This window comes from Staurois parvus, unplaced genomic scaffold (assembly GCF_062004578.1).
Source record: "Staurois parvus isolate SC_StPar_1 unplaced genomic scaffold, SC_StPar_1.0 ptg003401l, whole genome shotgun sequence".
NCBI lineage: Eukaryota > Metazoa > Chordata > Amphibia > Anura > Ranidae > Staurois > Staurois parvus.
This window is the reverse complement of record NW_028321197.1, coordinates 14031-26146: the sequence shown is the minus strand read 5'-3', so window position 1 is coordinate 26146 and position 12116 is coordinate 14031. Positions and strand designations below refer to the sequence as shown.

The 12116-nt window shown below is 46.8% G+C and overlaps 1 protein-coding gene across 1 annotated transcript in view; it reads left to right on the top strand.

Moving 5' to 3' along the window:
• The window catches only part of LOC149428212 (beta-2-syntrophin-like), a 40988-nt gene extending 32374 nt beyond the window's left edge, over positions 1-8614 (top strand). The window contains exons 6-7 of the mRNA XM_089667594.1: positions 1597-1778; positions 5459-8614. Coding sequence (XP_089523720.1) covers positions 1597-1778; positions 5459-5551 — 275 coding nt within the window. The 3' untranslated portion in view covers positions 5552-8614. The remainder of the gene's footprint in view (positions 1-1596; positions 1779-5458) is intronic.
• The last annotated feature ends 3502 nt before the right edge of the window (positions 8615-12116 follow it).

Here is a 12116-nt window from a genome sequence, read left to right as displayed (position 1 = left end):
AGGTTCTTTAGCCACCATTCCAACAATCCTTTGTTGCAGTCTTTGATCAATTTTTCTCTTTCGTCCACGTCCAGGGAGATTAGCTTCAGAGCCATGGGCTGTAAACTTCTTGACAATGTTGCGCACAGTGGACACAGGAACATTAAGATCTATTATTTGTTACAGGTGAGTTTATTACAAATTGCAGCAACATCACAAACTTGGAATGCAATATTTGTTACAGTTTTAAGTAGGTGCCAATAATTTTGCCCAGTCTATTTTTAGGGTTTTGCGTGGAATGTGTCAGATTTGGCTTTTGTTTGTCCTGGCTCCCGTGGTCTGCCATGTGATCAATTACCCTAAATCAAAAGTAAAAATTAAAGAATCAAAAATAAATTGTACAACAATCTCACATGTATGTTAATAAAAGCATCAGAGTATAAAGACAGCTGACTTTGTATCAAACTCTCAGCTCTTTAATCTCTAACCCAGGGGTGTCAAACTGGTGCCCCGCCAGCTGTTGAAAAACTACAAGTCCCATCATGCCTCTGTCTTTGGGAGTCATGCTTGTATCTGTCAGTCTTGCAATGCCTCATGGGACTTGTAGTTTGGCAACAGCTGGAGGGCCGCCAGTTTGACACCCGTGCAACCCCTCAGAGGAGGACAGGTCTGGAAAACCCCTTTTATCATTCAGAGTGACTCTGTGATGTTATGGAGTCACTCACCAGTGAATATACTGACACAGGTAACGATACTCATTCCCGATATTTGTGCCAAGTACTGTAGATATGAGAGACTGAGAGAGGTATCGATCACATGCAGAGGAAGGAATGGTGAGATCTTCCCAGGCTGTGGGGAGGCATGAAGGGAACAACCACAAAAGGAGGCAGAAAGGGACCCCAACTAGGTAAAAAGAATAAATTCCCATTGTTTGTAAACTAAATGTGTCAAAAACACACTATTGTTACCACAAATAACATCACATGACAGCCACACTTCAACCTGGTTAGCGTGTCCTCGCCTTTTACAGATGACAACCTTCTGTAGGGTAACGGGGCACATAATGGTTAGCTGACCGCATGTGGATGACCTTTACTCTGAGTAAATATCTGTAAATAATACAAATCAACCTATTAATGTCATAAATGCTTTATCTCTAGTTTGGAGATATGGCCCTCTAGCAATACCCCTCTACTTGTTCCTCTACCCTGGCTGGAACAAAACACTCAGTGCTTGCAGGTATGGGGAACATATGACCATGCCCCATGTTGGTGTCTGGCCTTGCAGCCTATTGTTAGGCCTGAGCACCCTTCCCATGATGGAGTGGGTGAGGTTCCCTCTAGGCTCCAGCACTGGGGATTTTGGTGGCAGCAGATCAGGGGAGGAAGTAACAAGGGAGGGGATTATCAGGTCAGAAGTGGAGTCTTTTCACAGATGCTGTCACTTTGTGTAGAAATGGAGGCCCCAAGCACAGCCTTAGACTGGGATCCAAGGTGCTGCAGAGTGACCGAGACCAGTGCAGGTACCAGACGGTTCTGTACTTCACAACTATTAGCCCAGATTGGACTCGCTGTCCATATTTCCCGTGTGTGTGATGCATGTCGAATCCATTCACAGGCTGCACTCTGCGCGGGGAAGCCGTCTCACTCTCCATCCACTTTGATTCGGGATTCACATTGTGCCGAGGAGGCCCGTCGGGGCCCGTCATTCACAGATATCCTTTTGAAAAGCTCAGAATGTCGGCCGATGATGGAAGCAAACATCTTTACCTGGACTTTGGTGGCCCAGAAGGAGAGCTGGTGAGAGCCGTTTTCTATATACGGTAACGCGGGACTTGCAGGGAAATGTCTGTTTCCTTCACGTAAAACTGTTCATTGAAAAACACAAAATTAGAAGAAAATTGTTATTCGCCTTACAGCCGGCTCCCAGCTGCACCCTGTAGGCAATGGTGACATCACTGGGCCTTCTCCCAGGATTCCTGGAATACAGAGGACCCTGAATCTCCAGCACTGTGCAGCAGCAGCATCTTCCCATGAGATTTGGGATCTTTGGACTTTCCAGTATCCCGGGAAAGTGCTCCTTGACATCCCTTGCCTAGGTCACTAGGTCAGCTCACCAGAGGCTGTGTCTTTTATACAGTTTTCTGCCAAAGTTGCCATGTTTGGTTTGTTTTTTTTTTGTGTTTTTTTTGAAGCAGTATTAAAATTATGTATATTGCAGATTACTTATCAGATGCAGTGGCTACATTAGTTTTTTCTTTTTTTTTTAGGCTTTTTTTTTTTCTCTCCCCTTTTTGTTTTGACCTAATCCAACCAATAACACACCTCCTGTATTATGGTGAGGTGTGTCTCCAGTCAGGAGGAAGCAGCACAGGGGGCACCTTTTGTAAATCAGCATTGTCAGTCTGGGGAGAGGGGAGTGTTAGGTTGTAATAGAACCGGACCCAGACTGCACTCGGGTATTTCCATTAGACTCCAGCTTCCCTGTCCGAACACAAATCTACGGACACCACCGCTGACCAAACAGGACGAGACAGCACCAGACTTGTATGAAAGACAGGAAATAGACTGCTTTATTTTAACATAGATACAAGATATATACACAGGGCGGGGAAATACACCCAGTAACAGGAAACACATCAACAGGCCGTCCCATCAGGGGGAAGGGCTGCCAGAAACATTATATCCCATAATAGTTTGCTCCCAAGCAAGACACACAATAGAACAATGGGATGCAACCGCATGGCAGAGAACAATGAACAACCCCCCCCACCAATATTAGAACATTTCACCCTGTACCCCTAACAGGCACAGGGTGACTTACACATAATAGGAACATGGGTAGCTGAGACAGGGGTCTCCCCACCTCTCCAAATGGGGCTGTGTTCCATGGGCCCCCCACCCAAAGTCACTGCCATCACATAGGTGGACTATTAGATTTAGAAGGACTTGATTTGTTAATTAAAGCTGAGCTCCAGCGATCACATTTCAAACAGTTTTTTTTTCTCCTTTTGGAATAAGGGTTTTATGTAAATTTAATAAAAGCTGATAATTGTAAGCACCCTTGTAAGTGGTAAATGGTTTGTCTTACCCTCTACCTGCCACTTTTGGTGGACCGCTTGGTCTTTAAAAGGGAAGTTGAAAATAGACTCTCATTAGGTGAAAAAAAAATAGCCTAAAAAACAAAAATGAATGCAGCCACCGCATCAAAGAATTGGTAATATAATATATTGGCAACATAACAAATTTAATTTTTGGGGGTTTATTATTGTGGAAGGTCTACAATGTTTTATGATGACCCTTTTTGGCCTCGTTCACATCAGTACAATGTACACCCGGGAAGGGCCGTATTTAGCCACACAGATACAAAGGTACCATGCATCCTTGTGCAGACAGTCCCATTCATGTTAGTTGGGACACAGTGCCTGCTTCTAACAAGTGCGGGTGTACAGTCCCGAATGCACACCGGTCTGTGTTCGGGGCCACGAACCTGCGCAGAGCAGCGTCTGGGTCCCAATTGACATGAATGGGTCTGTGTGCATACGTATGCATGGAACACCCGTACACTCCCGTGCACCTAAATACGGCCTGGCGCAGGTGTAGGTTGTAGTAGTCCCCTGTGAACAAGTCCTTTTACCTCTGTTGCTCCCATTTCATCTCATGTTTAAATGTAGAAATCTTGTCAGGACAGAAGTTGATGGAAAATGTCTTCAAAAAGCAGACAGAACAGAAACGTCTTTGGTAAAGTGGAGAAGGTCAGAACACCCTCAACCCATCTCTGCTGTCTTGTGCCTTCCTCCCCCGCAGACGTCCATTCCCCATACAAGGATACTGTTGGGGAATATTTCCACAATGATACAGAAACAAAACCTGAAATAAGTTCTGACTATTCTTCATTTTATTGACCTTTTTTTTTTTAATTTGCCTAAAGTTGGGTTTTAAGAGCCAAAAGGATTTTTCTTTGCACAGCAGTGACGGAACAGTTAGAAATGTCTCCAATAGAATAGATCTTCTCTGCTTCTCTCCCAGTGAAAATATTCTTCCTCACTTTTTGTCTTCCTAGCTTGTCACCTTGACAAATAGGGGGAATCTATCATATGGGGACACAGAGAGAAATAAAATCCTCATGGGGTAAAAAGCTTGTTGCATCTAGAGCTGCTTTGCTTACTTTACGCCCTGCATCGGCGCAGTCCTGTTCTCTGCCTTTGCATCATCATGTACAATGCAGGACTTTTTACCCTGCATTCTATGTGGATTAGGCAAGAGTGCGCCTGTGGCCTGAGCACCTTACAGAAGAGGCTTTGCAGGACTGGTCATGCTGCTGGAGGGACCCTGTTGATCAGACTGGGGCAAATTGCAGCCTCTGAGCCATATCCAGCCCTCAATACCTCCACTATCTGCATGAGGAAGCTATAAGGAGCTCCGAGAGGCAGGCTGGCTGCAAGAACTGGAAGGAGAGAACCTAGGGAGCTGATTGGTGTAGCAGGGAGCTGACTGGTGTAGCGGGGAGCTGACTGGTGTAGCGGGGAGCTGACTGGTGTAGCGGGGAGCGGACTGGTGTAGCGGGGAGCGGACTGGTGTAGCGGGGAGCGGACTGGTGTAGCGGGGAGCGGACTGGTGTAGCGGGGAGCGGACTGGTGTAGCAGGGAGCCTCAGTTCTGGAAAGAGAATGTTACCTTGAAGATGTCCCGATGCTCTCCTGCCATGCTACCCAGCCAGGTTCTTCCTGTGTTAGAGCCTGTGCACTGTAAACCCCGGGAGCCATGTACCTGTTCTTCACTCCAGATCTTACCGCCCCCTGACATCCCACCTGAAAGAGACCTATTTCAGGAGCAGTTGTAGCTATTATTCTCAGCACCAGATGTCTCTTTGCTATTAATATTGAGAGGAATTAAAGCGGTAGTAAACCGCATCCTCCCAAAAAAAAAATCCCCTCCAAGGTCCGGCCATCTGACTGGCTGAGCCGCGATGACATCACTCCTACACATGGGAACGGGAGTCTTGGGACACGGCACAGGGATGGCGTTCCTTCAGAGCACATTTAGGAGATATTTTACCTACAAATAATCTTTCTTATAAGCTGCCTGAAGGTCAAAATGAACAAAGTGGCTTTACTACCGCTTCACGTTCAGCCTCCACAACAATCCTCGTCTCATGTGGCCCCTTGAGAGAACCGATTGCCCCTGTTGGGGGTTGATGAGTATGTTGAATATTACACCTTATGCCTCCTTCTAGGCAAAAATGAACACTCCATCTTGACCATGTGTGGGGAGCACCACCAGGATAGTTGTTTTTATTTGTTTTTTGCCCAGAGTTGGACGGATATTGAGCCATTCATTCAGGCTGGAACATTGTATGACTGAGATGGTCGTAGGGCTGCGGTTTACATAAATGATATTTTGGCAATGTCTCGGGGGTGTTATCTGTTACTGAGCTACAGGATCTCCATGTGTTTCCTTCTCTGTGTCCCTTTTTTGCAGGCTCTGGATCTGCACACAAGTCCGAAGCCTGTTGTTTTCCTGTTGCACACATTCCTTTCTGCTAAAGTCACACGGATGGGTCTGCTGGCCTGACCCTACGCTCACCAAACGCTCGCTTTCCATGCATGAGGCTCTTCTTTGGAATCAGTGCCTTCCAGTGACAATCAGGAACAGGGCAGGAGGCCCACTCACACCCCAACTTTTATCTGAGGAGTCCTACAGCTTCTGATAGGACCATGCAGGCGGATGCAGCAGCGTGGCCTGACCACAAGGCAATTCCAGTCGGGATCAATTCTTTACTGACGGTTGAATCTTTAAAAACATTTGACATTTTGCTTTTATCACTGTGGTTTGTGAAAAGCTAATTTTATAAAATAGATATACATATGCAAGGTAAGTGTTGGCGTAGGAGCGGCCATTTTGCCTCGGAGATAGACACAAGGTCACGTGTCCTTTTCACTACAGTGACTCCACTTTTTCCTCTGGGAATATGAAGCCATATTGTTTTCTTATGACCAAAGTGCCTTTTATGTTATTGCTGCCTTAAAAATGTGTAGTACACACAAAGCATATTTATAGAATATAAAAGTATATATAAATATATGGAGTTACAAAGACGTATCCGAATACAATATTGCGGCATTGCTAAGACTGGGACCATCACATGACTCCAGGTCGCTTTAACCAAAGAAGATTGTTTGCAGGGATTTAGGTTCTGGTTTCTGGTGAAAACCCTTTTATTTGAAGGGAAGATATATCCCATTTCTAAGCAGGTTTATATTCCATGTATTTTTCTAGCAGTGTTCAGTAAGGTATACAGCCGTGTTATTTGCACATATATTATGTATCTGCCTCTTTGCATTTATTCCTATACAGTAGCTGCAAACCATAGCTGTGACAGTGAATTGAACGTGTTTCTGTTACCTAGACAGGGACAAGCAGCCATATTGGCTGAACTGCAAGCTATGCAAATTATTAGCATCCTATAGGTATGAGGTGTTTTTCCCACAATATGGCTGCCACCTCTCTTGATGTTCCGTCAGGAAACCCTTGTATTCCAGTCCCCCTTGGCAGCCATTATGGGGTTTGAGTGTTACATTCCAATGCTGTCCTGACTTTCAGATGCAGTAATCTGTCTGATATCTTTTAGTAGAATTGCACTAGATTGGTCTTGGCTGACGGCTTGCGAAGGTTGGAAAGTTTGTTGGTGAATACCCTTCGGTAGAATAATGGCGCTGCACATCAGGCAACATCCAGCTAGTGAGTCTTTTTATTTTTTTTATTATTTTTCTTTGTTGTGCCCCGGCTTTTACTGTTTGCCCTCTTAGCTCCGTCTCTTCTGCACTTCCATGAACTTCTGGTTGGAGAAGACATCCTGAGCAGGCCTGAGATGTTCAGGACTACAAGCTCCATAATTCTGCCGTACAGTACTTGTGCACAAACACAGCACCATGGAATTCCCTGACTTCTTCTATGTCTTGAATGTTCCAGCAGAAAGATCTCCATTCTTATTATATTCATGACTGTCCACCTGAGAGTTCCGGTCCACCTTTGTGTGTTCCCCCTCTTCCTGCTGTTACATTCTCTATTATATAAAATATTACATCCGGGGGGGGGGGGCGGACATCATGGCCACAGTAGGTGTGCAGACCTGGGGCCACAAAGCTGAGATCTCACCAAGTCCATGAGACATATAAGAGACTGTCTGGTGGTTTAACACTCACTGGCTTGGGAGTAAGTATGCATGAGAGCCTCCATAATCAGTGGCTTGCTATGGGGGCACTTGGTGGGGGGGAGAGGTAGATGTACTGGTGGGGGACTGCAAAGTATCGGGGCTGCTCTGTGCAAAACCATTACACAGCAGGTAAGTATGACATGTTCTTAACAAATAAATAAACCCAAAGGTTAATCCTTTACAATGGCGTTAAGTTTTGAAGCTGAACTAAGGCAGTACAGCGGTAGTAAACCGCACCTTGAGGGGGAAAAAAAATCCCTGCAAGGTAAAGTGATAATATGGTAGTATGCATCACATACCGGCACATTCTGAATGACTTACCTTTGTAACAGTGCCCCAGCGGAGCGCTGGCATCGCTGCAGAGGCTTCCATCTTCACTTAGTCTTCCTTCCAGGTTTGTGAGCTCCAGCCGTCTGACTGGCCAAGCCGTGATGACGTCACTCCCACACATGCGTGCTGTAGTCTCAGGCCACAGGTATGCCATTCCTTCAGAGCACATGCGGCGCCTGTCAAATAGAGCAAATATATCCTAAATGGTGCAAATTAGGAGATATTAATATTACCTGCAGGTAAGCTTACCTGTAGCTAAAAGATACAAAAGTATTTCTTGCACTTTGAAGCAAACAACTACGAGGTGCGTGTATATATTGTTTAGCTCTTTGAGTGCATTGCAAGATCCTGAACGGGGGAAAGTGGCAGCTTCCAGCTCTGCTGATTCTCACGCGGCCCCCCAGAGCACAGCACAATATTCTATATCTAGGCATTTGTTCCATAGAATATAGAAGAAATGCAATTCCAGGGCCTTGGCATGGATAGAGGAGTCTCCCATCAGCGATTGTATTCTGTCAGATACCCCCAACAGTGTCTGCATCTGATTTTCAGCCCGACTCCTTTGATTCTCATGTAGACGTTTGTTGCGTCTAGTGGATTTGTCCATCTCTGGTTTGAATTTTGTCTGATTCAGGTGGGATTGGCCGACATTCAAGCTGTATATGGCCAGAAATAAACTAGTAGTCACATTTGGCATTGAATAAAAAAGGTTTGGAAGCTCTCCAGCCTGGTGAAAGGAATGTGAAGGCACCTCAGGGAGGACTCTGGGCATCCAGTAGGCATCTGACAGAGGAACAGCAATTATAAAACCGTGGAATCCTTTTTAATTTTTCTCCATAGCATTGTAAGCACCCACAAATCCTATTGCAGAGCCAGGTCCCTAATACAACTATGCACTTACTGTCGTGCCCACCTACCAACTGTCATCCTTTCAGCTTTACCACCGAATACACAAGCCGGAGCTGCATTAGGAATTTACAGATGGAGAAGCTGTAATCTGAAAGTATAAATGCCTTGTGACCAAATATATATATATATACATTTCTCTTCATGTTGAAGCTTGTTTAAAAAAAATAAATAAGCGACCGGAATGACGACTTACCTTTCTCACTGCTGTTTGCCTGCTGGGCTCTTAGATGATGAGCTGCTTATGTCACGCAATGAGAACGGCCCCCTCTAGTGGTGGCCAGCTTGTTTACACAGAAAAGCCATCATGTGACTTTGTATTTCATTTTCTGCAGGGATCAGACCGGGTTTAATAAAACTGAAGTTGTACTTTTTGTGGATTTACACCACCTGCTTAGTACACATTGTCACATTTTAATGTACTTTTTTCTTTTTTGGCTTACATCTGGAGCGGGTTTTCTTACATTGACACGTTCTGCAGCATTTCTCGGTGTACATTAATGCAGCTTATTATGTGACCTGGCCTATTGGAGACCAGTACAGCCCCACACATGGCGTGAATGGGCCCTTAGGCTGGCTTCACTTACTTGCAGTGATGCATTGTGGGTAATGCAGTCATTTTGAATGGCACTCCAGTACATGGCAATGCATCTCTATTACATCTGCCTTACAGTATGATGGTCCTTGGTTCGACTCCCAGCCATGTGCCTATCTGCATGGAGTATGCATGTTCTGTGCTTGTAATATTTCACTCCAAAGATAGGTTACATGCCTCCTGTCTAAATTGCCCCTAATATGTATGTGGGATTGTAAGCTCCTTGGGACAGGGACTGATGTGAATGTACAGTATGTAAAGCGCTGCGGAAATTGTCAATGTAAATAAAATGTCCGTCTTCTTGGACATTTAAAGCAAAGCACATTAATTTGTGAAAAAACATGTTTATGCAACGCACTGGAAGAGTGTGAACCCGGCCTTACAGTATGTGTCAGGGAGGAGATCGATTGTACTCCAAGGGGGCAGAGGGTCAGGACGAATATACTGGGAAACCGAGGGGGCAGTTGCCTGTATTTGTACGTTAGCGTGACACTGAGCGCCGTCGCCTGTATTCGTACGTTAGGGTGACACTGAGCGCCGTCGCCTGTATTCGTACGTTAGCGTGACACTGAGCGCCGTCGCCCGTATTCGTACGTTAGGGTGACACTGAGCGCCGTCGCCCGTATTCGTACGTTAGGGTGACACTGAGCGCCGTCGCCCGTATTCGTACGTTAGGGTGACACTGAGCGCCGTCGCCCGTATTCGTACGTTAGGGTGACACTGAGCGCCGTCGCCCGTATTCGTACGTTAGGGTGACACTGAGCGCCGTCGCCCATATTCGTACGTTAGGGTGACACTGAGCGCCGTCGCCCGTATTCGTACGTTAGGGTGACACTGAGTGCCGTCGCCCGTATTCGTACGTTAGGGTGACACTGAGCGCCGTCGCCCGTATTCGTACGTTAGGGTGACACTGAGCGCCGTCGCCCGTATCCGTACATTAGGGTGACACTGAGCGCCGTCGCCCGTATTCGTACGTTAGCGTGACACTGAGCGCCGTCGCCCGTATTCGTACGTTAGCGTGACACCGAGCGCCGTCGCCTGTATTCGTATGTTAGCGTGACACCGAGCGCCGTCGCCTGTATTGTATGCTAGCCTGGAAATGCTTGTAAATGAATGTTGTTACCGGTGTCCAGTTCTTTGGTGAGGATTATAAGTAGAATCCTATTGCAGCTTTTAGTCCATGAATGTGATCCCTGACAACTGATCTGTGTTACCTAGGAGACTGCCGGCCAATTGCTGAGACACGAACTTAAAGTCTTCATTTCAAGGCAGTTACCAAGAGAACATTTTTGCCATGTTGGTTGGTTGACAATATATATATTTTTAATCCATTGCAGTGTTTTTTTGGGTGAAGCTGAATCAGATGCTGTATAGAAAGTCGCTGGCCTTTTTATTTTCTATGGTTTTTCCAGCTGCAATGCCCGACCCGCCAACCACCAATGTGTGAAGGAAGCTAGGGGCACCTGTGGGGGGGGGGGGAGACCTGATTCCCCGGTGGAAGGGGGGGGGAGACCTGATTCCCCGGTGGAAGGGGGGGGGGGAGACCTGATTCCCGGGTGGAGGGGAGGGGGGGGGGGAGAGACCTGATTCCCGGGTGGAGGGGGGGGGGGGGGGGGAAGAGACCTGATTCCCGGGTGGAGGGGGGGAGACCTGCTTCCCGGGCGGAAGGGGGGGGGTAGACTTCCTTCCCCGGTGGGGGGGGGGGGGGGGAGACCCCCATGCACCCCCTTTCAGCTATTCGGTGCCCAAGCTCTTCTTTTCTGTGAAGGAACATAACAGAATTTTGGTCAGATTTGGCGCATTGACCGTACGAGCCGATCGTAGAACAACCAGCGCGCTGCTTCAGCTGTGAACAGAATTTTTGCCGCTTCTGTATTAAAGTCCAACTCCTCTTAACCTTTTAGGCTTTCAGTGTTCCGTGGATGGAAAGGATTGGAACTTCTGATGGCTCTTCACACTTGGGATCGATTTGTGGTGCTTTATCGTGTATTATGGCGGTTGTTGTGTTACGGTGACCCCCCTTTTATGAACATTTAATAATCAATGCACCGCAACGGAAGAAGACATCCATGACCCTTTAAGACGCAGCATTCCAGTGCGGTGGTAGTGGGACGGGGCCCTTGGCCATGCAGAGGACCATTGTGCATGGTCTGCACTCTGGGGTGTGCATTGTACAATGTGGGGTGTCATTCACAATGTACGGCAATCCATTGGCAGAACACACAAGTGTCAATGGGCCCTCTGCTCGCTGTTCAGTGTATTTTTTTTAAAGCCTATTGCAGAGATTTTCCAACACTTCCTGGCCTGGTGTCACTTATGGGCTTCCATAGAGGTTGTCTCCAGGACAGGAAGTGGGAGAAGTGGCTAAATGGTTAGCACTTCTGCCTGGCAGTACTCTGGTTGTTGGTTCGAATCCCAACCACGGCATCACCTTCCTGCAGTTTGCATGTTCTCCCTGTGCTTGCGTGGGTTTCCTCCGGGTACTCCGGTTTCCTCCCACATTCCAAAGACATGCTGGGAGGTGAATTGGCTCCTGTCTAAATTGGCCCTAGTATGTGTATGTATGAATGTAAGTTAGGGACCTTAGATTGTACGCTCCTCGGGGGCGGGGACTGATGGGAATGTACAATATATATGTAAAGCGCTGTGTAAATTGATGGCGATATATAAGTGCCTGAAATAAGTCTTTCTGATGACAAAGCCATCAAACCTAATAGAGGCTCTAACCTGCCTTGGCACATCATTCATGGTGGAGCTACAAGTCCCAGCAGGCCTAATAAGACACTGGCAGCCATAGGCATGACTTCCAGAGGCATGATGGGATTTGTAGTTTCACCACACCTGGAGTGCTGAGGTTATCTTCCCCTGACCTTACCCTTCCCCCACACCAGGGGTGGTAAACTGGTGCCCCTCCAGCTGTTGCAAAACTACAAGTCCCATCATGCCTCGGCCTTTGGGAGTCATGCTTGGAACTGTCAATCTTGGAATGCCTCATGGGACTTGTAGTTTGGCAATAGCTGGAGGGTCGCCAGTTTGACACCCGTCCCCTACACTAAGCAGATCTAGAAAGGTTTTGGCGTCTAATGATGAAG